The following is a 25118-nucleotide window of genomic DNA, read 5'->3' as shown; positions in this document are numbered from 1 at the left end:
TTTCCCCCCTTATTTGAACGTTCTTTGTTCTAGAAATGGGCGGTATAATAATGCTTCTGGTTAGAGATCATTGGTTTACGCCGGAGGGAAAAAATCTTAACCTGTCTGATAGGTCCATCTTGTTGGCGGGAGGGAGAACGTTCGAAGTTTGAACATTTCAAACGTTATGAGCAAAGGAAAAACAAGCGCCCGTTAGAGGTTGCAAATATTAGGGACAGAAAGTGAATAACGTTTACGGATATAAAAACTAGCTAGATAAATTTGTCAGAGGCTCAGAAAATTCAAGTTATCAAGCTTAAGGAACAGAATACAGCAGAAGCATGTCTGAACCATTGAAGGTAAGATAGCTAACACGTTCATATTGTCGATACGATAGACTACAAACACGATGTAACGTTACACACTTTCATGCAAAATACATTTCTTTCAATTTTTAAGTTTTCATGGCTTATTTTAATGACTTACTACATTTTAGCTAGCTGGTAAGTGGTAGTTAGCTAGGTAACTATGATTGACCTTAAAGTAATGTAAGCTAGGTAGCTAACTAGTCGCCTCAGTAAGACACACGGATAGAACCATGAGGCTGAGGTTTAGCGACAGGGACGTTAGCTAGTTATACTAAAAAATAGCCCAGTCAGTGATTACGCCAACCATAATCCTCCCATTCAGTCCAGAATGTTACCTTTTCAGAAGTACATAAGACTTATGTAACCATACCAAACGTAACATATCATATTAATTAGACTGTCACAGATTTACGTTTACCGTTTTACGTCTAGTCTGATGGTCATTTGAAACTAAAGTATTTCGAATAATGTTTTAATTAAAAAAAGTGTACAAACTCCAGGGAGCTTGTGCCCTCTGCCTGTTTCATCAGAAGGGCGGGGGAGGGGCGATAGAAGAGCTAGGGCTAGTGCGTTACTTTGCGGTATGGCATGGAGGGCGATAGTAGCCAAACCGACTCGCGCTAGTTAGACAAACTTCGTGCAGCCATAACTTAACGATCATGCCATCTAGTGCCTGTCTTGGCTGAGTCAAATCCTTGTCAGAAGCTAGCTAACTAGCTTTAGTAGCCAGCTATAGCTAAAGTAGATATTTTGCTGCGCTCCCTGTGCAATGTACAGGCTACCTACCTGTTAGTTGAGCATTGTGGCCAAATTAATTCCTTTTAGCTTTTTATTTTATTTTTTTAGAAATCTTCCACTTCACTTGCTACATATGGATCCTCCGACTGTGGCGCTGCTTTTATTGACCAACAATGTAAACTTAGTTGAACTTTTCTTTAACTAGGCAAGTCAATTAAGAACAGTAACAACAAGCAAAATGTGTAGGCTTCATTTTTATTTTTATGCACGCATAAAAACAGTACAGTATAAAACTGTTTTAGACCATTTGCCATGTTTATATCCTTGTAGGCTATGTAGCAATGTCACAGATCATTTTAGAGGAAGCGCCCCCCCCCCCCCCCCCCCCAATACTCGCCCGAGTAATCGAATACTAACGTCCATTTGGATGAGTGGTCATCTCTACATAAGACCGAATGTTACTTAAATTAAGCCAACAACTAAAGGAGAGCCGATGGGTGGGAGGATAATCTTTTTAGCATGTTTTATTTTGCAGTGGTGGCCTTGCATATAGGGGAAACACTCCCTAGCCCCCCCCCCCCCCCCCCCTTTGTGTGTGTGTATATATATATACACATATATATGTACAATATATATATATATTATATTTATTATTATTATTATTTTTTTAATACATTTGTTTTATTTCACACAGAGCTTGTTTGAGAACAAGGCGGTGGAGAAGACCAAGAAGGGCCTGTCAGTGGAAAGGATCTACCAGAAAAAGACTCAGCTGGAGCACATTCTGCTACGTCCAGACACCTACATTGGCTCTGTGGAGTCTGTCACACAGGTAACTAGTGCCATGCTACCTTATCAAACAAGTACCACACTGCGTCAATATTCTCCCTGAAAACTCAGAGCCCTGTTTGTTTAGAGTCATACACACATTTGATTGTGGGGCAGGGGTGTCAAATTAGAGTAAAATATAAGCAGACAATGCTTATCTTTAGAACACAACCAATGGTTGCTGTTTCCTGTTTATTGTTAGTATTGTCACCAACGCATACTGTCACTCTCCTCTCCAGCAATTGTGGGTGTTTGATGAGGATGTTGGAATGAACTGTCGAGATGTGACCTTTGTACCAGGTCTCTACAAGATCTTTGATGAGATCCTTGGTGAGTAAACTCCTATTAAACGAGTAATGTTACTGTATTCATTTCACGGATGATGTATTGTACAGTTAAACCTTCACCATTTGAAAATCTCTTACAAAATTGTGATGTGCCTATTCCCCGACTTCCCTTCTAACCACAGTGAATGCTGCCGATAACAAGCAAAGAGATAAAACCATGACCTGCATTAAAGTAAACATTGACGCGTGAGTATTCTCGTATATTAAACATGACACTGTTTAATATGAATCCTGAAGTGATGGCGGCTGTCCTATGAAATGGAAACTTTCAAGTGTATTATACCATTGTGTATATGTCACTATTGGGCTATACAAAATTGTTTAACAGTTGAAGGACATGCATCTGGTGTAGTAGAAACAATTATTGGTACACGATTGTCTACTTAAAAATAAAATTATTTCCACTTATGTTCATTTTTCTGTTCACTGTAATGGGGAATCCTGTCTTGTGCTAAAAATGCATGCAGCAACTTCTGTGGCTTTAATGAAAGGGGAGCAGTCATTCTCCCCTGATGGCAGTAGTCAGGATTTGGTTCAATCACGGTGAATCAATTCATGTGAATCCAAATAATTTGTCAAACAGTACTTTTAGGGGAAAATATTAGCTGTAGTTTTCCTTTTGGATTATGTGGCTGCAAAACTTGTTCTGTAGATAGATACTTCAGGTTGATATGAGCATTACATTTATGGTACGTTGCAACTCAATAGATTCTTGTCAGCACACAAAGTAAACACTTCTAAGGTAAGTTATATGACAACTAGAAAAGGTCAATTTCCTGGGGGAAATGTACTTGCTCAAATTTGTATGGTAGTGGGTGATGTGTTAAATGTAGAATTCAAGCTGAATGGAAGTAGTTAGTTATAGGGAGAATATGCTTGATTACATTAGTGCTTTTTATTTTTTTTAACTAGGCAAGTCTGTTAAGAACAAATTCTTATTTTCATTGACCGCATAGGAACAGTGGGTTAACTGCCTTGTTCAGGGGCAGAACGACAGATTTTTAACTTGCCCGTTCTGGGATTCGATCTTGCAACCTTTCGGCTACTAGTCCAATGCTCTAACCACTAGGCTACCTACTGCCCCAATTGTTCGTTTTTTTTCCTTCAATTGTTACATAAATTATAAAAAATGCTAGCACTATGCCTCTGAAATGAACTGTGCCTAAAACTCTTCTACTCTTTCAATGGTGCTATCCAACTCCTGACACCATTGTAGTTAACATGGGGGGGGTACCCTGACCAGGGCTCAAACTGAGGTCCCTGTGTTGGTCATTCCAAAACCATTATACCAAAAGGCTAAAATCTCTTGGTAAGGTCTTGTACTAGGGTTGCTTTAGTATTTTCTTTTACAGGGGGTCATGTGTTTTATTGGCTCGCTCGTCTCAATTTTCAAAACATGAAATGTGTTAAACAGTGAATGAACTCTGTATGGCCTTACTGTAAGTGACCTGAGCTTGTGCTTGGTGTTTTTCAGTGAGAACAACTCCATCAGTGTGTGGAACAATGGGAAGGGCATCCCTGTGGTGGAGCACAAGGTGGAGAAGGTCTATGTGCCAGCTCTCATCTTTGGACAGCTCCTCACCTCCAGTAACTATGACGACGACCAGAAGAAAGTCACCGGTAAGACTTAATGAAATCAGACACTTATTGTCACTCGTTATTTACTCCAAGAAAAAGCGTACTCTATTGGTTCTCATTCCAATAGAGGAGTCTTGCATATTTTAAAAACCTGCCATCTATCTTCACATGTTATTGTACTCCATCTTTAGGTGGACGCAACGGCTATGGTGCCAAGCTTTGCAACATCTTCAGCAACAAGTTCACCGTGGAGACGGCCTGCAAGGAGTCCAAGAAAACCTTCAAGCAGGTTGGTCAAACTACCAACGGCACCTTACAATACACATCAATTTCTTGGAAGTCTGCTCAGGCTTGTGACGATGTATCCTATTACCGAAGTCTTAATTCTATTTGTTGTTACCTGTTCTCTTTGTGCCCCTGCAGACGTGGTATGACAACATGGGGCGGGCTGGGGAGCACAAGATCAGGCCGTTTGACGGCGCCGAGTTCACGTGTATCACCTTCCAGCCGGACCTGGCCAAGTTCAAGATGCAGGCCCTGGACAAGGACACGGTGGCCATCATGACCCGACGGGCTTACGATATCGCCGGTGCCACCAAGGGAGTCCGCGTGTTCCTCAATGGCAAGAGGCTACCCGTAAGTGCAGGGTAACCTAGTGGTAAACTAGGCGCGATTGCCACACTAAGAAATGACTCTGCGCTATAGTGACTTTAACAACAGGATAACATCTGTTAAAGGACAATCTGTCCATACTGACGTCTCCAAATGTATTCCTTTGACGGTTGAAATGCTGTTGGACTACAATGTTTGTCGGTTTTGATTACCAACATCTCTCTGTCCCTCTAGGTGACGAGTTTCCGGAGCTACGTGGACCTGTACCTGAAGGACAAGGTGGATGAGTTGGGCTCACCCCTCATTGTGGTCCATGAGGTGGTGAGTGAGCGCTGGGAGGTGTGCCTCACACTGAGCGAGAAGGGCTTCCAGCAAGTCAGCTTTGTCAACAGCATCGCCACCACCAAGGTAAAAAGGACAGTGGTCTAAGGGGCATGTGGTTTTGTTGTGATGTGTGTGTACAATGTTGGGTTTTGGATTGAGAAGATAAATGCAACTGTGAATGTACTCTAACTGGATAATATTGTTTTGGATTTTAATGTTACGGCTTACCAACCACTTGGTTTTATTACCGGAGTCATTTTCTATTGTTGGCAACAATATGTCACCATCTTGGTTCCTTTTCCACAAGTCATAATCTTAAAATAGTATGCATAACAAATATGTGGGACTACTATACATGGTTTCTGACTGTTCCTGTTCTTTGGCCCCAGGGTGGGAGACATGCTGACTACGTGGCAGACCAGGTGACTTCCAAGATCATTGAAGTTGTCAAGAAGAAGAACAAGGCTGGCGTGGTCGTCAAGCCTTTCCAGGTATATTTGACATTTAGCAGACGTTTTTTTTTATCCAAAGTGACTTAGCCGTGCGTGAATACATTTTTAGGGCTCTCGAGTGGCGTAGCGGTCTAAGGCACTTAATCTCAGTGCTAGAGGCGCCACTACAGACCCTGGTTCGATTCCAGGATCTATTACCGGTCGTGATTGGGAGTCCCGTAGGGCGGTGCACAATTGGCCCGACGTCGTTAGGGTTTGACTGGGTAGGCCGTCATTGTAAAATAAGATTTTTTTTTTTCTTAACTGACTTGCCTACTTAAATAAAGGTTAAGTAAAAAATATAATTGTGTATGTGTGGTCCCGGGAATCGAACCCACTACCGCCAGGGTCTACCTACTAAGCTAAGAAAAAAAGGACCAGGTACCCCACCAAACTGACCCAGTCTCCCTGAGATGCCATATTTGCTGATCAAAGATGACAAGATAAAACTGTATTGTCCGTTACATTTTCATAACATGACTATTTTAATGAGATTGTACTTTGTCCACCTCTCCCCAGGTGAAGAACCACATGTGGATTTTTGTCAACTGCCTGATCGAGAACCCTACCTTCGACTCCCAGACCAAGGAGAACATGACCCTGCAGCAGAAGAGCTTCGGTTCCACCTGCCCCCTCAGTGACAAGTTTATCAAACAGGTAAACGGGGCCTAGCCTTAAGTTCATTGTTCCTTTTCTCCATAGAAAGTCCATTGTCACTCATACAAAATATCATACTCTTGTTTGGATTGAATCATTTTGTACATGGCTTATTGTCTGTCAACCAGGCCAACTCCTGTGGGATAGTGGAGAGCATCATGAACTGGGTGAAGTTCAAGGCCCAGACGCAGCTCAACAAGAAGTGCTCTGCCGTCAAGCACACCAGGATCAAGGGAGTGCCCAAACTGGACGACGCCAACGACGCAGGTAAATCCCATTCGTTATGATATGCATTTTAGTCTAGTCTGTCACGATTTCGCTTAAGAGGTTAGCCCTTAGTTCACTTCTAGTTACTTATAATCTACAGTTTTAAAACAAATCAATCAACTTGTTGATCTAGTAAAGTTTTACACCTAGTAATGATGTCATACGATTCAAAATAGTGAAGTCGCTGTGTTTCTCTACAACCAGGTGGTAAGAACTCCCACGGCTGCACTCTGATCCTGACGGAGGGAGACTCGGCCAAGACGCTGGCCGTGTCTGGTCTGGGCGTGGTGGGCAGAGACCGCTACGGAGTCTTCCCCCTCAGGGGAAAAATGCTCAACGTGCGGGAAGCCACTCACAAGCAGGTCAGAACAGGCATATAAAAAAATTGAAGTTGGTGATCACTATATAGATATCTCTAAGGCTCTGCTGGGCATAATTGGGAATGCAATTGATAATGACTTTATCACTACGGGGAATTTTTTGTTCGGTGTTGAATCAAATCAAATGTATTTGTCACATACACATGGTTAGCAGATGTTAATGCGAGTGTAGCGAAATGCTTGTGCTTCTAGTTCCGACAATGCAGTAATAACCAACGAGTAATCTAACCTAACAATTCCAAAACTACTACCTTATACACACAAGTGTAAAGGGACAAAGAATATGTACATAAAGATATATGAATGAGTGAATCGATCCTCACCATATGTTTTACAAAGGGCCTCAACCTCTAGAATGTTAGGCATCTGCTGTGGTCGTCCACTATTGAACTAGTTGTTAATAGTTTGATCCCTGTGTGTCCCCTGTGTCAGATCATGGATAATGCTGAGATCAACAACGTCATCAAGATCCTGGGGCTGCAGTACAAGAAGAACTACAGCAACCCAGAATCCCTCAAGTCCCTGCGTTACGGCAAACTCATGATCATGACCGATCAGGTCTGCACTGTCTACTGGCAATTTCTCTGTGGAATTTAGAGCTTTTTGTCTGTGAACTCATTTATTCGAGTAGCTCATTGGAATGTTTTGTTTTTAACTGTAACCTTTATTTAGTCATGAAGTCCTATTGATTGAGATACTTTTCTCATGGTGACCTAGCCAGTAAAGCAGCTCTACTCCTAGAATGCAAATAATAATTGATCTTAATGGCCCTAGTCAGAGTAGACCAGTTGTCTCACTGACAGAACATTTCTCAGATCATTGATGCTCTCCTGTGTGGTTGTTTGACAGGACCTGGATGGCTCCCACATCAAGGGGTTGCTTATCAACTTCATCCACCACAACTGGCCCTCATTGCTACACCACAACTTCCTGGAGGAGTTCATCACCCCCATCATCAAGGTACATGGTACAGTCCAGTTGAGACTGACGGTTGCTGTTTTGGGCACACATACTTCAAGGCAACTCCCCATAGTGAACATCAATTTTTAATCCAGCTATATTAAATACAGCCATGCCGACTCTGTCTACAGAACTAAGATAACGTAGAAGCTTGCTTGTACAGTATCCTGAACTAGTCTTTACATGCAACGCCAGTGCCATCTGTTGATGACATTTCATAACTGTAACAAATGCATACTGTATTTATATTATAGTTTTACAGTAGCAAGCATTTTGAGGTTTTTGCAAATATAGAGATCGGTTAATATTAACAAGTATAGCAAAGAGACAAATGTCGATTTTTGAATTCTTCCAGGCCACTAACAAGAAGCAGGAGCTGTCCTTTTACAGCATCCCAGAGTTCAGCGAGTGGAAGGAAGCACAGCCCAACATCAAATCTTGGAAAATAAAATACTACAAAGGTTTGTGCCCTGTGGTAGTGAAGCTGAACATGTAAGCAGCCACTTCCTATTTTTCCCATACCTGCCCCAAATCTTAAGGTGTATTTTATTTTTTACCATAACCCCCTCCCCATATATTTGGATGTGCTTCTAACATCACCACCTGTATCTATCCAGGTTTGGGTACCAGCACTTCGAAGGAAGCAAAGGAGTACTTCTCTGACATGCAGAGACATCGCATTCCCTTCAAGTACGCTGGACCTGTCGACGACGAGGCAATTACCCTGGTACGTTGGCCATTCACCCTCATTTGAATCCCTGTATAAAGGTTGAATAAAAAGAAATCGACTCCCATGACCAAACCAAGATCTTTCTCAATCAGCAGATCTTTATATTTTGATTGGAGAATCTTTCTCCGTCTATAGCCACATTTTTATGTGAAGTCATGCCGTATAAAAACATGTTTACCTCACGTTGTTGTGACAGAAACATGACTTGTCGGTACAATTTCATAAATGTCGGAAGACAATTTGTTCGGTCGACATGGTAGAATCTTTTTGTGTATGTAAAATGAATTATGTGACAATTCCAGCGGAAACTGTGCAAATGCATAAAATAAACAATTTCAAGGTAAACGAGTCACGTGATCATATGCTAAGTTGTACTACAACATGAACAAGAGTTTACGGGCATATGAAATAAAATTATCTTCATGGTGGTTAAGTGATGAGCTTGATGCAAATTTCCAGTAAATATTGAGGGTAATATTTGAATGCTGGTGACTTGATTGACTGACAAATTATGGGGCGGGGGGGTGTATATTGCTTCATATAACCTGCCTGTCCAATTGATCAGTGAACTGCTGTCTAGAACATGCAGAAATGACACATAAAAAATACAATGCACTGAAACCAATAGGGCTGTAACCAATGGTTATGGATAATCTTTCTTTGTGGAACAAATGGCTGACTGAAGGCCGTTTCTGTTGTAACGTGGACTCTACAATGTGATGACTTTGTTGCGCCTTGCTTAAACAAGCAAGTTGTTGTGGCAAACAACTATTTGGTTGTCTAGGCCAGGGTTTCCCAAACTGTCCTTGGTGCCTCGCTGGGTTAACATTTTTTTAAACTTTTGTTTTGCCCAGGTACTACACAGCTGACTCAAATAACCAACTCATCAACAAGCTTTGATTATTTGTATCTGATGTGTGTAGTGCTAGGGCAAAAAACATATGGCCCCCTCCCTGGGTGCACAAAGGACAGAGTTTGGGAAACCCTGGTCCTGCAGCAGCACATGCAGTCAGGAGGAGAGAGAACAGTACGTTCCGTGGACAGTTTATGTACACCACCCCATTCACAAAAATGCTTTGCTTCTACAGGCATGGAGTCAAGCAGACTGGCATCGATCTGTCACCAATTGGCTTGAAACCTAGCTTGTGATTCCGTTAGCGGTAGTTTCAACTGTGATCGAGTCTTACCCTCTTTTTTTTTCTTTTCTCCCTAGGCCTTTAGCAAGAAAAAGATTGAGGAACGTAAAGAGTGGCTGACCAACTTCATGGTCAATAGACGCCAGCGCAGGGAACACAACCTGCCTGAGGTACATCACTGGTGACCTTTGACCCTTTAGACAGCCCAACCATAGAAATGGAATTGGTAGAACAGATATTCCCAGTCAAGTCTGCTCCGTGATGGGTGGCTCATTCTAGTAATTATATTTATATGAGCCTAGTCATACCACCTTCTGTATTTTTGTGTTCCAGGAGTACCTGTATGGTCAAGCCACCGAGTCCCTGTCCTACAACGATTTTATCAACAAGGAGCTTGTGATGTTCTCTAACTCAGACAACGAGAGGTCCCTCCCCTGCCTAGTCGATGGTCAGTGGTGGAAAGGGGGTTGACCTTAAACAGTACTTGTTAAAGAGGGTAGTGCCTGCTGCAAAAATGTATTTTAAAAAACAATGTTTTTTGTGCGAACCAACCTTTTTTTTGTTGCAACTGTTTGTTGGTTTTACATTGCACCAGCCAAAGTTCTTCGCTATAAACAGTTACTTAGTTCATCCAGGAAATATATAAATCTATACCACTTGAAACGTTAACTATGTCGTGACTATCATTACTGTTATTTATTGAATAATTACCTACTATATTTAATTATTACTCGATTTAAAGTAACGATTAACTCATTAGGAATTTTGGGGACCACAGGACTAGTTCTTTAACGAGTTACTACCTCCCAACTTAAACTCTAAAGATATTATAAGTATCTCTTACATCAATAAGTCACTTATTAATTAATACCTCGTCAGTCTCATTCTGAACATTGACTGCGTAAATCTGCACGAACCCTAACCTAATTGATGAATCAGCGATACACAAATTGCCTTAGTAAATAAATAACTAATCACACACTCACACGGTATAGGTTATTGATTACTAACAATGCGATAAAGTCCCTAGTGGACTAACCCAACAGAAAGGGGGTGGTGAAAGATAAAGAGCAGGAGAGACGGAGAGCGAGCACTTATCGTACATGCATTTAGAAACTATGCTCACCGTAAATATGAATATTTGGCACCCTAATAACCGCTCATTTGGATTAGAAATGCAACATGTATTTACGCTTAGATGTCTTTCTCTGTCTCTGAAACCACTCGGTCCGTCTATGAGAAGTAGTTCGATGCAAGTCTCTGGGTGTCCACCAGAGGTCACAATGTCCTTAGTTGTGGGCTTCTTTGTCTTGAATGTTGGAAGGATACATCAGATGTACCATACGGTGTTGAGGGAACTGTTCTTCCCTAGCGTCAATTGTCCTAGACTCCTTCACATGCAGAGCTGCAGACGGTGCATGTTTTAGTCTAGTCTTCACCCGTTGAGTTTCAGAGTCTTACCATTTCCTGGTCTTTCTGGTAGTTTTAACCACTTCAACCTGTGGACTGTTCTCTGGTCTATTTAAATTCTCAGCAAGTCCTTTTAAGCCTTCTGGCCTTGGAGGGCAGTTCCATCAAGTAGGCACAAACTCTGATTTCATTATGGGTGTGGTTTAGTGTGCAACAGACCTGAAAAACCATTCTCATTAGACTGAACTCACATTTCTATCTTTTTAAACAGTTTCATCGTTCTTCATATTGTATGAACATCCTATAGGGTGGAAACATTACAGCTAAGTTACAGTATTTCTGATACTTTTAATGACATCACAAAATAGACATTAATTTTCCATATTCCATCCCTCATCGGATGTTGAAATATATTGTCCCCGTCTTTTTATGAAGTTTTGGCAAGAGTTTCTCTACACACAGCACATTCCTTTGTTCAATATTGCAGGGCGTGAGAGAGTTTACAACTGGCGTTAAGTCCTAAAACCAGCCCAATTCCCCCATTCCTCTCTGGTGGGAGGGGTTGGCTGGCTTTCAGTCACCAAGGAGAAAGTCATGACAACTAGGAGAGCTAAATGCACACAATCAAAACTGATATACTGTTGTGTCTCCCAGGTCTGAAGCCGGGCCAGAGGAAGGTGCTGTTCTGCTGCTTCAAGAGGAATGACAAGCGGGAGGTGAAGGTGGCTCAGCTGGCTGGTTCCGTGGCCGAGATGTCAGCCTATCACCATGGAGAGGTGAGACCCAGTGAACTGTGGGGAAATGTAGTGACAACTTTCAATATCCCTCGACTCAATTTGTTGGTTTCTATTTTGTTTATTGTTGGATCGGTATTGTAGTACTCATAAGGGTATTAATAAGTGACCATTTTTCTGACATAGCTACAACATGTAGACTAGAGTTTGTCTTCAACCTCTTTCAGAATGGACTGTCATCCTCTGTGTCTCTCTCTCTCTGTCAGAGCTCTCTCATGATGACCATCGTTGGCTTGGCCCAGAACTTTGTGGGCAGCAACAACTTGAACCTGCTGCAGCCTCAGGGTCAGTTTGGCACGCGGCTGCACGGTGGCAAGGACTCTGCCAGCCCCCGTTACATCTTCACCATGCTCAGGTCAGCGCCACAAGATGCTCTGGATATGCCACTCCCTGTTATGGTGCAGCGTACTTGGTTCCGTGAAGTTTCTTGGCGACGACTAAGCTTTTAGAATCGCCTCCATTCGATGTGACTTGCCTAAGCGGCCGCTGCGGTCTTGACAATACATAGACGGAGGGCTTAGGAGGTCACTTCAATTCCAGAGATAGACATTAGCACAGTTTCGACCACTGTCTTCGCCAGGCTGCCGTGTTTGTCAGTGACATAAGACTACTCTCTCTCCCCCCCCTAAAGCCCTCTGGCCCGTCTACTCTTCCCTGCGGTGGACGACAACCTGCTGAAGTATAACTATGACGACAACCAACGCGTGGAGCCTGAGTGGTACATCCCCATTATCCCCACCGTGCTAGTGAACGGCGCCGACGGCATCGGCACGGGCTGGGCAAGCCGCATCCCCAACTTCGGCGTCCGCGAGATCGTCAATAACATCCACCGCATGCTGAACGGGGAGGAGCCGCTGCCTTTGGTGAGGGGAGATTCGTTAAAGGCCTATATAAATGGGAGCTAGGAGTTGGGATGGGTTTAAGATCGAATGCCCTTTATGCGTTCAGAATGTGTACAGGACGAGTCAATCAAGGCCTAATCAAGAATCCATACTCAGTATTTCTTCTTTCGGATGTGAAATCTAGATAAAATATGTTTTAGTGACTGTTCCTTTGCAGGTTTGGGATTGGCCCATAGTTTCAGATCCAGTTATAGTTTGACATTTTGTTACAATCAAGTTCTCAATCAAACCTTTCCTTCTCAAGGATTCAAATGTAAACAAAATGACTTGTTCTGTTCAGCTCCCCGGCTACAAGGGTTTCAAAGGCACCATTGACCAACTGATGACGAATCAGTACATGAACAGTGGAGAGGTGGCCATCATCGACAGCACCACCATCGAGATCTCTGAGCTACCCGTCAAGACATGGACACAGGTTGGTACATAGTTTTATACCCTGGTCTTGGGTAAATCAGTTGGGTGGTTTATCTTTACTTGATAGAAGTCGGTGTCAAGTCACTGTCCTGCTATATGAATATACAGTAGCATAGTAGTGCCTTGGATCCATAAGAACAATGGTTTGAATCTGTTTGCCCTTTGCAAACGGAAAACGTAAATCTTGTTCTTATTTGACAAGTTCAGGTTATACCTCTGTTTCAAAAACATGTCCGCCTACTGAACACAACCCAGGTAAATTCTCCATGTCTTCCCCTCTCCCTCAGACCTACAAGGAGAACGTGCTGGAGCCCATGCTGAACGGCACAGAGAAGGTTCGGGCCCTCATCACCGACTACAAGGAGTACCACACGGACACCACGGTGCGCTTTGTGGTCACAATGACAGAGGAGAGGCTGAGGGAGGCCGAGGCGGCTGGCCTGCACAAGGTCTTCAAGCTGCAGCAGTCCCTCACTTGCAACTCAATGGTAATGATCACCCTACCACAAACATGCTACTACTCCCTCAAATAATGTTTAGTCCCATCGTATAATTAATTATTGACTTCTGGTTCCATTTTGTAATGATTGTTTTCATTTGTCTTAAATTGATACTCTGAAGGGTACTACTCATTCCCCAGAAATATAGTACTGCAACAAGACAGTAGACAAGCAGAACATTCAATGTGATGTTTTATATCTATCAGAATAACCTCTCTCCTTGCCCCTCAGGTGCTGTTTGACCATGTGGGCAGCCTGAAGAAGTATGAGTTGGTGCAAGATGTGCTGAGGGATTTCTTTGAGTTAAGGATGAAGTACTACGTTCTGAGAAAGGACTGGCTGGCTGGCATGCTGGGGGCAGAGAGTGCCAAGCTCACCAACCAGGCCCGGTTCATCTTGGAGAAGATTGAGGGAACCCTGATCATCGGTAGGTACCAGCGCTCCTTCCCCTATTCCCCCCCCCCCCCCCCCCTCCAGATCAGAACAGTAGATTCTGTGTTCAAGTCCACACACACAATGCTCTTGTGTTTTCATTCACCCTCAGATTGGCATAGGCAATGTAATGTTAGCTGTTGTACTATTTCTGTGAATTTCATGGAAAGCCCATGCTGCTGGTTGGGTGACATTTTATTTCTTGCTTTTTTTAAAGGTAGCCATTGTATGTCTGTCTCGCCCTTTCTCCAGAGAACAAGCCAAAGAAACAGCTGATCCTCATGCTGACAGAAATGGGCTACGACTCCGACCCTGTCAAGGCCTGGAAAGAGGCTCAGGAGAAGAACGCGGTAGTTAATTTCATTCCCCAATATCTGACCATACTCCTAATTTGTTGGTCTTGTTTTTCTTTGATCATATAATGCAAAATCCAAGCCACAGTTATGATATCATGAGCGTACATTGTAGCTTTAACCCAAGAAAGTAAGTTGACTTTATTTGTCTCCCCTATTGAAGACTGTGGAGGAAACGGGGGATGATGAGAACAAAGAGGAAGACACCACTGGGCCAGACTACAACTACCTGTTAAACATGCCTATGTGGTACCTCACCAAGGAGAAGAAAGAGGAGCTGTGCAAACAGAGGGATGCCAAGGTCATTTGTGAACTAATGTTTCATTTTGGTTTTATAAATGGGTTTGTAGCATCGTGAGTCTGTAGTTCAAGTTGACTACAAAATCCACAATGCAATGCTCTTTATGGGCTGGCTAGGTAGCAAGCAAACATGGCTACACACAGTAATACCAAAGACAATATTGGTATCTAAAGTAGCTAGTTAGTGCAGTTTAGGCAATTTTACAGATATTAATTTAAGAGTCTAGCATCTCACCATGTTCAACCTGCAGATCGATGTTCCTCCGAGTGGAGTTCGACACTCGTAAAGACAGATACTTTTGAGGAGATGGGGAAACGTTGCCCATGCTACGTCAATGGGCCACGCAGTGTATTCTGGGACAATGAGTTCTCTTCAGAGTGAAGGGGAGTCTATTGGGTGCTAGCTCAAAACCATATGTATGGATTTCATCAACAAGAAGTGCATTACAAATATTTTCAGATGTGAGATAATTAACTTGCTATCTGTAGTATCGTATAGCTTTGGAATCGTGACATTACGTACTCTAGGAAAATAGGCACATTTCTCAGCATATACATTGACTTTGAGGGGGGTCGCATGGCGACGGGTTTAGCAGCCACGTGACTCAGCATGATGTAATGCGTTCCTTCATTCATTGGATTCCTATCTCCTTCCTTTATCTCTGGCAATGGTACCATGCAATGCACCCTGGATTAAAGCCCTCCTTTAAATGGCCCATTTCTCGAGTTGGGAATGCTGCAAAACAATTATCAATGGCTCATTGGAGAGAAGACAACCTCCAGAGTTATGAAATCTGACATGTATTAAAGACGTTTTCGCAGTCTAACAGTCATGGTCCTGTTAACTTCCAGTGTAGTGAGCGACTTTATCACAGTGCGAATTTCTGCCTGCTTTAACGCCAATAACTGAACCATGAAATCACCCAGGGAATCGATAGAACATCACTGATGCACTAAATCGCCGTAACTTCGCTCCTCTCATGCAGCTGACCGAACTGAACACAGTGGAGAAGAAGAGCCCAGCTGATCTCTGGAAGGAGGACCTCGCTGCCTTCACTGAGGAGCTGGAGGTAACACGACATGACCAATCACATATGTCATTCTGTAGCATTGTCTTTCCTGTAACATTCTGTTATAACGGCACCACCCATTCTATAACATTTTGTCATTCCCTAACGGCACTATTCATTGGTTGCTCCTCTGTCAGTTGGTCTCATCGTGGCCATCGTTATGAATGTTCTATGGACCTCCGGAGTCATATTGGTGCAAATTACAGATGGCTTGGAAATATGAGGACCGCGCTAAAGTTGGCAAATAATTAGTAGGAAACAAATTTTCTGTCATTGTCGTCAAATTTACTTTATAGAGGTCAATGTTGCCGTTAGCTAGCGAAGTCAGTGCTGTCCCCTGAATCTTTGCTAGCTAGCTAAAGTTATATTCCATCTAGTCAATCTGGCGAAATCACAATGATAGCAAAGGTTTTTCCTACTAATTGTCATGGTGTTTCCAAGCCTCAGACAAATAATCAGCGCTCATTGAGTAGAATGTTCAGTCCTAAATCGGCCATAAAAGGAACATTCAAAACAATATAGTGACGAAACGTGCAACCCATGAAGTCATTCATTCCATAAGAACAAGTAGAATTCTGTAACGTTATGTTATTTCATAACACCTGGGTCAAGTAATCATCACTGTCATGTAATATATTTGACTCTGGATTTCTTCCACAGCGTGTGGAGGAGAATGAGCGGCAGAATGCCAGCATGCCCGTGGTGAAGGGAAAGGCTGGCAAGGCTGGCAAGGCGGGGAAGGTGGGGAAGGTGAAGCAGGAGACCATGCCCACGCCCCAGGGACGCCGCGTCATCCCACGCATTACCAGCACCATGAAGGCTGAGGCCACCAAGAAGGCCATTATCCAGAAAGGCAAAAAGGTCAGTGCCTCTTCTGGAACCTTTTTGTGTTAAACCCTAACTAGACTACAATAATCATTTTTAGATTTTATGTAGTTCACTGGTAAAGGAACTTGTTGGAGATGGTAATGGACTTACTTTTGTTTATTTATTTATAATTCAATTTTGATATTTGTTTTTAGGGTGAGGAAGTGGTGATGAAGATGGAGTTTGATGAGGATGGAGGAGAGAACGGAGAGCCGGCTGCTGCTGAGGAGATTAGCCTGGCAGAGCGACTGACCGAGACACTTAAAGCACCAGCCAAGAACAAAGGTGAGGATAAGGATTTGATTTTACCAGAATCATCCCCCATTGGCCGCTTCCAGTAGAGGTGTAGTGACATGTTTTGTGGATTTATTTTGTATGCTAGAAAGTTAACACAAGTATTTAAATGTATTATATAGATCAGGGGTGTTGAACACGTATGTTCAACCAGGCCCGCGAGTGGTTTGAGTAAAACGGTTTCAATGAACCTACATTTAGTCTCTTCACTCTGTCCAGCTTGCTAACAGTCATGGAAATGAAAGCTAGACAGGGTGCATCAAATTCAATAAGTGATGTATCGAGTAGAGGTCGACCGATTAATCGGAATGGCCGATTTCATAACAATCGGAAATCGGTATTTTTGGACACCGATTTGGAAGATTTAAACATTTTACATCTAACTAGGCAAGTCAGTTAACACATTCTTATTTTCAATGATGGCCTAGGAACGGTGGGTTAACTGCCTTGTTCAGGGGCAGAAAGACAGCTTTTTACCTTGTCAGCTCGGGGATTCAATACACAAGTATATATTTTTAAACCTGCGTATTTAGTTAATATTGCCTGCTAACATGAATTTATTTTAACTAGGGAAATTGTCACTTCTCTTGCAACAGTCAGGGTATATGCAGCAGTTTGGGCCACCTGGCTCGTTGCGAACTGTGTGAAGACTATTTCTTCCTAACAAAGACAGCCAACTTCGCCAAATGGGGGATGATTTAATAAAAGCGTATTTGCGAAAAAAAGCACAATTGTTGCACGACTGTACCTAACCATAAACATCAATGCCTTTCTTAAAATCAATACACAGAGGTATATATTTTTAAACCTGCATATTTAGCTAAAATAAATCCAGGTTAGCAGGCAATATTAACCAGGTAAAATTGTTACTTCTCTTGCGTTCATTGCACACAGAGACAGGGTATATGCAACCGTTTGGGCCGCCTAAATTGATTGTATTGATGTATTTATTAAGTTAAAATAAGTGTTCATTCAGTATTGTTGTAATAGTCATTATTACAAATAAATGTTAAAAATCGGCCGATTTTAATCGGTATCGGCTTTCTTTGGTCCTCCAATAATCGTTATCGGCGTTGAAAAATCAGTCGGTCGACCTCTAGTATAGAGGACTACTTTAGCTAATATTGACGTAGAGGAAATAATACATTTTAGGTTCGGCCCTCCAGACCTCTGTAAAGACAATGCGGCCACTAGGGTTTGACACACCTGCCATATTATCAATAAAAAGGATATTAAAATAGTACTTTTTTTGTACAAATATTGTGTCCATAAGTTTTCATTGATACCGCCTTGAAAATCGATCATTACAAAGAGATATATAAATATACATACACACACAAGGATTTTGAGCATTCCTTCCATTGGCACACTTAACAGGGGAGGGTCACCATATAAAATACACTTATCGTACCATTTTAGTATGTCAGACATTTGAGGATTCCATTGATAATTTGGTGTCTAAATGGTGTCATTGGTGTTAATTTAAATGAAGAGGAAATGTTGGGAGATTAGTCATAGCACTTTAGTGAATTCTTTTTTGTAAGGGTTTATGACCTTAGATTTGCGCTTCTGTCGCCTCTTAAGAAAATCCTACATTTGTCATTGTTACCACTGTTACTACTCCTACTGGTGGCACGATGTTATCCTAATAGTAAATGTGTGTGTGTATTTATATATATATATTTTTTATATTTATATAAGCTGCCATATTAGTTGGTTTTAGAATGGGGAGATATACACAAATACATTTTAAAAACAAATGCCGCCACAATTCAAGAATGACCTCTGGTAACATACATAATCTGTGATTCACTGACTAACCAAAGGCCCTATTCCCCTGCAGTATCAAAGTCATTGGGCAAACAGACCACCCTGTCGTTCAAGCCCATGGCGGCCAAGAGGAACCCGTGGTCTGACGATTCTGGCTCAGACAGTGAGTTGGTGATTCCACTGGATGTTGACCCAGTGATACCCAAGGAGAAACCTAAACGCAAAGCCAAAGGTGAGACACTACCCAGAGGGGAAGAGGCAAAAATTGCTACTTGGTGAATTTGTGAGGCATATAAGACATTGCGAGATGCAGATTAGTAAGACATATGCGCACGGTTCTACCTGCCCCTCATGCTGGCCTGCCTGCTCTTTCTCTTCATTATTGACACTAGTGTGTTTGGTCTATTGCATGTAGAATAGACTCGTTTAGGCTATGGGATTGATGTCGCCGGGATACAGTAGGCTACCCGTTTCACATATAATGGTATGTGGCCCATTTGAAAGCGCTACGGCATGTTTGTCTGTTAGGGTAGGCGTTTTAAACGCAGACACAACTTTCTCTGGAGGCATTATACTTGTCTGTAAAGCAATGCCCCTTCTGAAGCGGTATTAACCACCATCGGTAGGTGACCAGACCTGTCAATACTATAGCCTGCCTGCGCACACCTCTTTCCTTTAAAACATTTTTAGAAGCACTTTAAAGTTATACAGTGGGGAGAACAAGTATTTGATACACTGCAGGTTTTCCTACTCACAAAGCATGTAGAGGTCTGTAATTTTTAGGTACACTTCAACTGTGAGAGACGGAATCTAAAACAAAAATCCAGAAAATCACATTTGTATGATTTTTAATTAATTTGCATTTTATTGCATGACATAAGTATTTGATACATCAGAAAAGCAGAACTTAATATTTGGTACAGAAACCTTTGTTTGCAAATACAGAGATCATACTGTAATTCTTGACCAGGTTTGCACACACTGCAGCAGGGATTTTGGCCCACTCCTCCATACAGACCTTCTCCAGATCCTTCAGGTTTCGGGGCTGTCGTTGGGCAATACAGACTTTCAGCTCCCTCCAAAGATTTTCTATTGGGTTCAGGTCTGGAGACTGGCTAGGCCACTCCAGGACCTTGAGATGCTTCTTACGGAGCCACTCCTTAGTTGCCCTGGCTGTGTGTTTCGGGGCGTTGTCATGCTGGAAGACCCAGCCACGACCCATCTTCAATGCTGGTTGTTGTTGGCCAAGATCTCGCGATACATGGCCCCATCCATCCTCCCCTCATTACGGTGCAGTCGTCCTGTCCCCTTTGCAGAAAAGCATCCCCAAAGAATGATGTTTCCACCTCCATGCTTCACGGTCGGGATAGTGTTTTAGATTCCGTCTCTCACAGTTGAATTGTACCTACGATAAAAATTACAGACCTCTACATGCTTTGTAAGTAGGAAACCTGCAAAATCGGCAGTGTTATCAAATACTTGTTCTCCCCACTGTACATCGTGACTTACCAAGACATTTTAGTAGAACGAAAGCTAGGCAGACTACCCTGAGCATAATTCTGTGGATTTCTTTTATTTTTCATATGTCAGTTTTAAACATTACAATTTGTTTCCCATTTGTCGCATCCCTGGTCTAAACCACCCAAACAGTTCTAAATCGGCAATTGCGTTACCCAGCAGTCACTTTATATACTCATTGGCATCCCATGCTCGCGTGTAATTCATCAAGCCCACCAGGCAAAATGACAGTCCCGGTGCCTCAAGTGTTATGTCTGGCTGCTTGTTCTGTTTCATGATTTGGGGGTCTTTGAAGACTCCAGACACTTCCTCTGAGTAATTAGCTGTACTACTCACTTCTGATTAGGCTTGTCTCAGAACTTAGCTTGATTACTTACTGTATGTTGAGGACATTCCCATGTCTCTCGTACTTCCATACAGGAAGCTGTTATTTTGGCACAACCTAACAGTAACATGCTGTCTAACAGTTGCTAATTTTTACAGGAGTAGAAAGGGATGCCTGCCTTTAACAGCATGTGTTGCACTAACTTTATTTAAGGTCTATTTTTGTATTATTTTTTTTCTCCCAAATTTTGTGGTAGTTAGTCTTGTCTCATCACTGCTAAGTTGCTGGGTGGCCTGATTAGTAAGAAAAGAAAAGGTAGCCAGCTAGCTGCACTTTGTGCCTCTGATCAAAAACATGTATCAACCAACTTTTCAACAACAAGCTGGGTTTGTGATTAGTGTTCATGCAGTGATAATGCAACAAGTGTTGTCTTTTCCCAAAGCTGCTGTGAAGTACAACCTGTACAGCAGTGAGGATGAGTTCGACTGTGGGCTGAGCTCCCCCAAGAAGGCAGCGTCCGATGATGACGACTGCTTTTTCCCCGAGGCCAACTCTGCGATCGATAGCGAGGCAGACTCTCCACCGCCTAAGGCCCCTAAGCCCAAGTGAGTCTATGATGAACAGTATAGTTTAACAGGATTTTTTTTGTAGGCCTGGTGACACGGGTGATAATTGTTGGGGGTAATGCAGTGAGTTAAGCGTATGTAAGCAATAGTCTAAACTCTGCACATTTTATTTAATTGCGAATCCTGACACCAGTCAAACTATCTCTTCATATAGAAAGATGGTGAAAAGCAAATCAGCGACTGTAAGTGAAGATAAAAGCAAATCCAGCTGTAAGTATATTCCAGACCTTCCCACCCCAATGGCACACTGTGGCAGACAACTGAGGTGATTCTTGGACTAGCACAGTTGAAAATGTAATCCAAACTTGTTTCTGTGTTCTGCAGCTCAGTCTGATGGCGATGATGCGATGGCCTCTATGCCTGCAGCCAAACCCAAGGCAGCTCCCAAGAAACCAGCAGCTCCCAAGAAAACAGCAACCGCCAAGAAGAAGCCTGCAGGTACTATAGAACACCTCTAGCCCTGCACTGATAATACTGCAGTAGTTGTGACATTAGCTTTCTGCTTCAATGAGTAATAAAACGTGTACAGGTAACTGTCAAAATAAAGGAAACACCAACTGTCTTAATAGGGTGTTCGGCCACCAAGACCGCCAGAACTGCATTAATGCACCTTGGCTGGATGCGACACTATTCTTCCATGACAAAATTCATCATTTGGTTGTGGTGGAAAATGCTGTCTCAGGCGGCTACTCCAGAAACTCCCATAATTGGGTTGAGATCTTGTGACACACGACCTTTAAACCAGAGATTCTCGAACTTTTAGGGCCGGTGACCCATTTTGTGATAGCAAATTTTATTAGGGACACCCCCCATCCCGGGTCTCGGGCCCTGAGAAGGAACATTTTAAAAGCCTGCTTCTCAGCATCGGTGATAGAATTGTGAAGTTTACAAGCTGTTAGTAATATTAATTTAAAAACGTGTATTTTGAGATCTGGCCTGGGCCCTACTTTGAGAGTCCATGCTTTTTAAACCCCCCCTCCCCTTTATGTTTCTCTGAGACCCCTCTTTCAAAGTCAGAGCTCTTCTAGCCATGGTAGACAAGAGTGGGAATTTTTATACATGAACGTAAGCAATGTTCCCTCTAAGCTGCGTGCGTGTGTGGCCGTGCACCACCTCCAGGAAACCACGCAGAAATGCCAGGCAGACGCAATAAATTTTACTTCACTAAGTTCACCCCGTTACTTTGCAGTATGATTTTTTTCTGTGATTAAATCAACATTATCAACTGGGTGGATGGAACCCTGAAAGCTGTGATATATCAGACCGTATACCACGAGTATGACAACATTTTATTTTTACTGCTCTAATTATGTTTGTAACCTGTTGAAATATAGCAATAAGGCACCTCGGAGTTTGTGTTATATGGCCAATATACCACAGCTAAGGGCTGTATCCAGGCACTCCGTGTTGCGCGTAAGAATAGCCCTTAGCTGTATTATGTTGACCATATACCACACCCCCTCGGGCCTTATTGCTTAATTATATCGGCCCCTTTTCAATACAACAAATGGAACTTTGCAGGATTGAGTCTGATTTTGTTGTATGCTGAGCCAGAGCTCGACAGAGTATAATTCTATTGGCAGGGGTAGCCGATGAGCGGTCTTTCAATCAGCTTGTCAGTGAATGTGCTTTTCGGATCGGAGGTGCACATTTCTTAATATTCTTTGATAGTTAGTGAATTATTAGCCCAGTTATAGATAAGTGTATATAGGTCAGAAATGGGGAGTTACTGCTTCCTCCAAGAGCACAAAACGTGTAGGCTACATTTTCAAGTTGTCTTTGAAAAGCCAGTCAGGTAAAAAGTTTGTCTTAAAGGGGCAGTTTTGTATTTTGCGACAGGCTTGAATATGCAAATAAGCCAATAGACAGAGGGGTAGCCTACATTGTCTAATTCTCTGTATGGTAATAATAATTCATTGTATTTTGTATAGTGGTTTGTCATACGATGCAATTTAGTCACCTATTTGGCCTATGGTGTTACAGACCAAGTAAAAAGTAATTCATGTCAAGCCCTTCATAATGTAAAAAAAAACTTAAGTCTCATGCAATGTAGACCTGCATTGAACTCCACATATAGGCTATATCATAGTAATCTAAAGCCATTTCCATGTGAATGTTATTGGATTTGCACTACATTATGCTCGAATAGGTAGCCCTCATTTACTCAAGTGTTTCCTTTATTTTGGCAGTTAACTATATTTACATGTTGTATATCCTGGATGATGTTATATTGAGGGATTATTCTGAACAGACTCCTAACCCCATCATCCCCTCCAGATGCGAAGCAGCCGTCCATCATGGATGCTCTGTCCAAGCCCAAGCCAGCCTCCAAAACCGCCACCAAGAAGATCCCATCGTTTGACTCCAGCGACTCGGACGGCTCGTCCAATGCCCCGTCTAGGGCCGCGCCGGCCAAGCGCAAGGCCCTGGACAGTGACGACTCGGACAGAAGCTCTGATGACCTCATGTCCCGCATCAAGGGCAAGAAGACTACCATCGCCAGCAAGGTGAGTCCAAACAGTGGCGGTTCTAGCATTGATGTGAGCCAAGTTATTGATAATGCAATGATATCCTGAGACTTTTTACAATTGACATGGTGCTGGACAATATCAACTTAAGCTTGTTAACCATGAATTCAGGTTTGCACCCTCCCACCTTGTCAGATCCCTCACTCTGAAATAAATTCACTTCAATTTGGATGTTTTCTTCCTGCATCTCCTTGTAGAAAACAAAAGTGTGGGATGATGACAGCTTCCATATATCAGATGAGGAGGTTGTGGCTCCCAGGAGCAAAGCAGTCCGTGCCAAGAAACCCGTCGCTTACAACTTTGACTCAGACTCTGATGAGGACTTTTAAGTTGGAGCATCCCGTTCTCTTATATGGTCAATGTCTCCTGTTATCAAGGATATTACAACTGAAGTCCCTTTTAATGAATCGATGTTTTTATATACTTCACTGCCGCTTGGCCATTTATGGCTTTGCTTTGTAACATTAGAAGTCTTGATTGCTTTTGCACAGAAGACTGGTTATATTAGAATTTTATCATACCTGTAAGAAAAATAAGACTTGTTTAAAAGCTAATAACAAACCGATGTCCTATGAAGGATTATTCTCACACATCTTGCAAATGCCAAACTTTGACAAATGTTATGCTGAATAATTTCACTAGTTTTAACCTATTTGTTACAGTCTTCGGTTTTCATCTTTTTATTCATATTCTGTCTTGTCATGTAAATATTTAATTGGATGTCTTTTTATATTTGTTTTGGGAAATAAAGTAGTTGCTTGTTATCATGTGGTGGTTGTGTTTGTTAGTAATTGGGAGGAGTTCCATGTAAATTTGAAATCACGCAATGCTTAATTAACAGCTTTGGAATTTAGCATTCCCGTTTATTTGCTTTGACATCTCAGTACAGATGTGCTCCTTATCGCAAATGAGCAGAAGTGTATTCGGTGATTTGGAATGTTCAACATTGCAGACAGAAATGGAAAGAATAGAGCTGACATGATTCCCTAGTCTCTTACACATGTTGTGCATGATACATTTCTATCTTGGTGTTCTGTAAGGTTATATCCTCCCGAGCAGGCCCCTGATCAAGTTGAGCTTGGTGGCCTGATTGGGATGGGCATTTCAACAGTTCTACAACTTCTCTACAAACTCATTTCAGGTGAATACTGTATTATAAGAACTTTAGTTTGACAAGAATTGGGTATCAATACCCTGTGAAATGAACTCATACCTTACTTGCATCAGGGAACATGGATAATCTTTACCTGATACCTTTTGTTCTAATTTGCTATGACTATTTTCATCAATCTAGAAGGCAATATTTTTGAAAAATGTGGTCCCCCCCCCAACCATATGGATTGAAAATACACATTTCAACCCATGTGATATATTGTTATACTTTTGTAATCATACAAATATATCATAGTGAATTCATAATGTGACTTAATAAACCATTTCATACTTTACACTAAAACATTAGGAACAGGTGTTTCTGTTAATGTTATAGCAGCCCCACTTCAGAGGCAGGATGATGTACATGAGACTTGAGACAGCAGCGGTATGAGGTTCAACTCAATATCAGGAAGGTTTTCCTAATGTTTTGTACACTCCATGTATCGGTCACGGTTGTCCCGCAGT

At 42.2% G+C, this 25118-nt stretch overlaps 1 protein-coding gene across 1 annotated transcript; it reads left to right on the top strand.

Moving 5' to 3' along the window:
• The first annotated feature begins 12 nt into the window (after positions 1–12).
• On the top strand, positions 13–24262 carry top2a (DNA topoisomerase II alpha). Its single transcript, XM_021565103.3, has 35 exons — positions 13–338; positions 1780–1917; positions 2153–2243; positions 2383–2446; positions 3735–3880; positions 4030–4127; positions 4262–4474; positions 4685–4858; positions 5164–5265; positions 5785–5922; positions 6051–6189; positions 6394–6551; positions 7002–7127; positions 7419–7529; positions 7885–7990; positions 8147–8256; positions 9473–9565; positions 9729–9843; positions 11460–11581; positions 11806–11954; positions 12231–12462; positions 12782–12916; positions 13203–13403; positions 13647–13842; positions 14100–14197; positions 14364–14501; positions 15487–15570; positions 16231–16431; positions 16593–16722; positions 18575–18733; positions 20787–20949; positions 21125–21180; positions 21295–21408; positions 23248–23477; positions 23696–24262. The coding sequence occupies exons 1-35, from the start codon at positions 321–323 to the stop codon at positions 23825–23827; spliced, it is 4680 nt and encodes a 1559-aa protein (XP_021420778.2). The 5' UTR covers positions 13–320; the 3' UTR covers positions 23828–24262.
• The last annotated feature ends 856 nt before the right edge of the window (positions 24263–25118 follow it).

This window comes from Oncorhynchus mykiss, chromosome 16 (genome assembly GCF_057628025.1).
Source record: "Oncorhynchus mykiss isolate SJ-2025 chromosome 16, ASM5762802v1, whole genome shotgun sequence".
NCBI classification, from domain to species: Eukaryota; Metazoa; Chordata; class Actinopteri; order Salmoniformes; family Salmonidae; genus Oncorhynchus; species Oncorhynchus mykiss.
The sequence above is the reverse complement of the archived record's forward strand: the minus strand, read 5'-3'. Positions and strand labels throughout refer to the sequence as shown.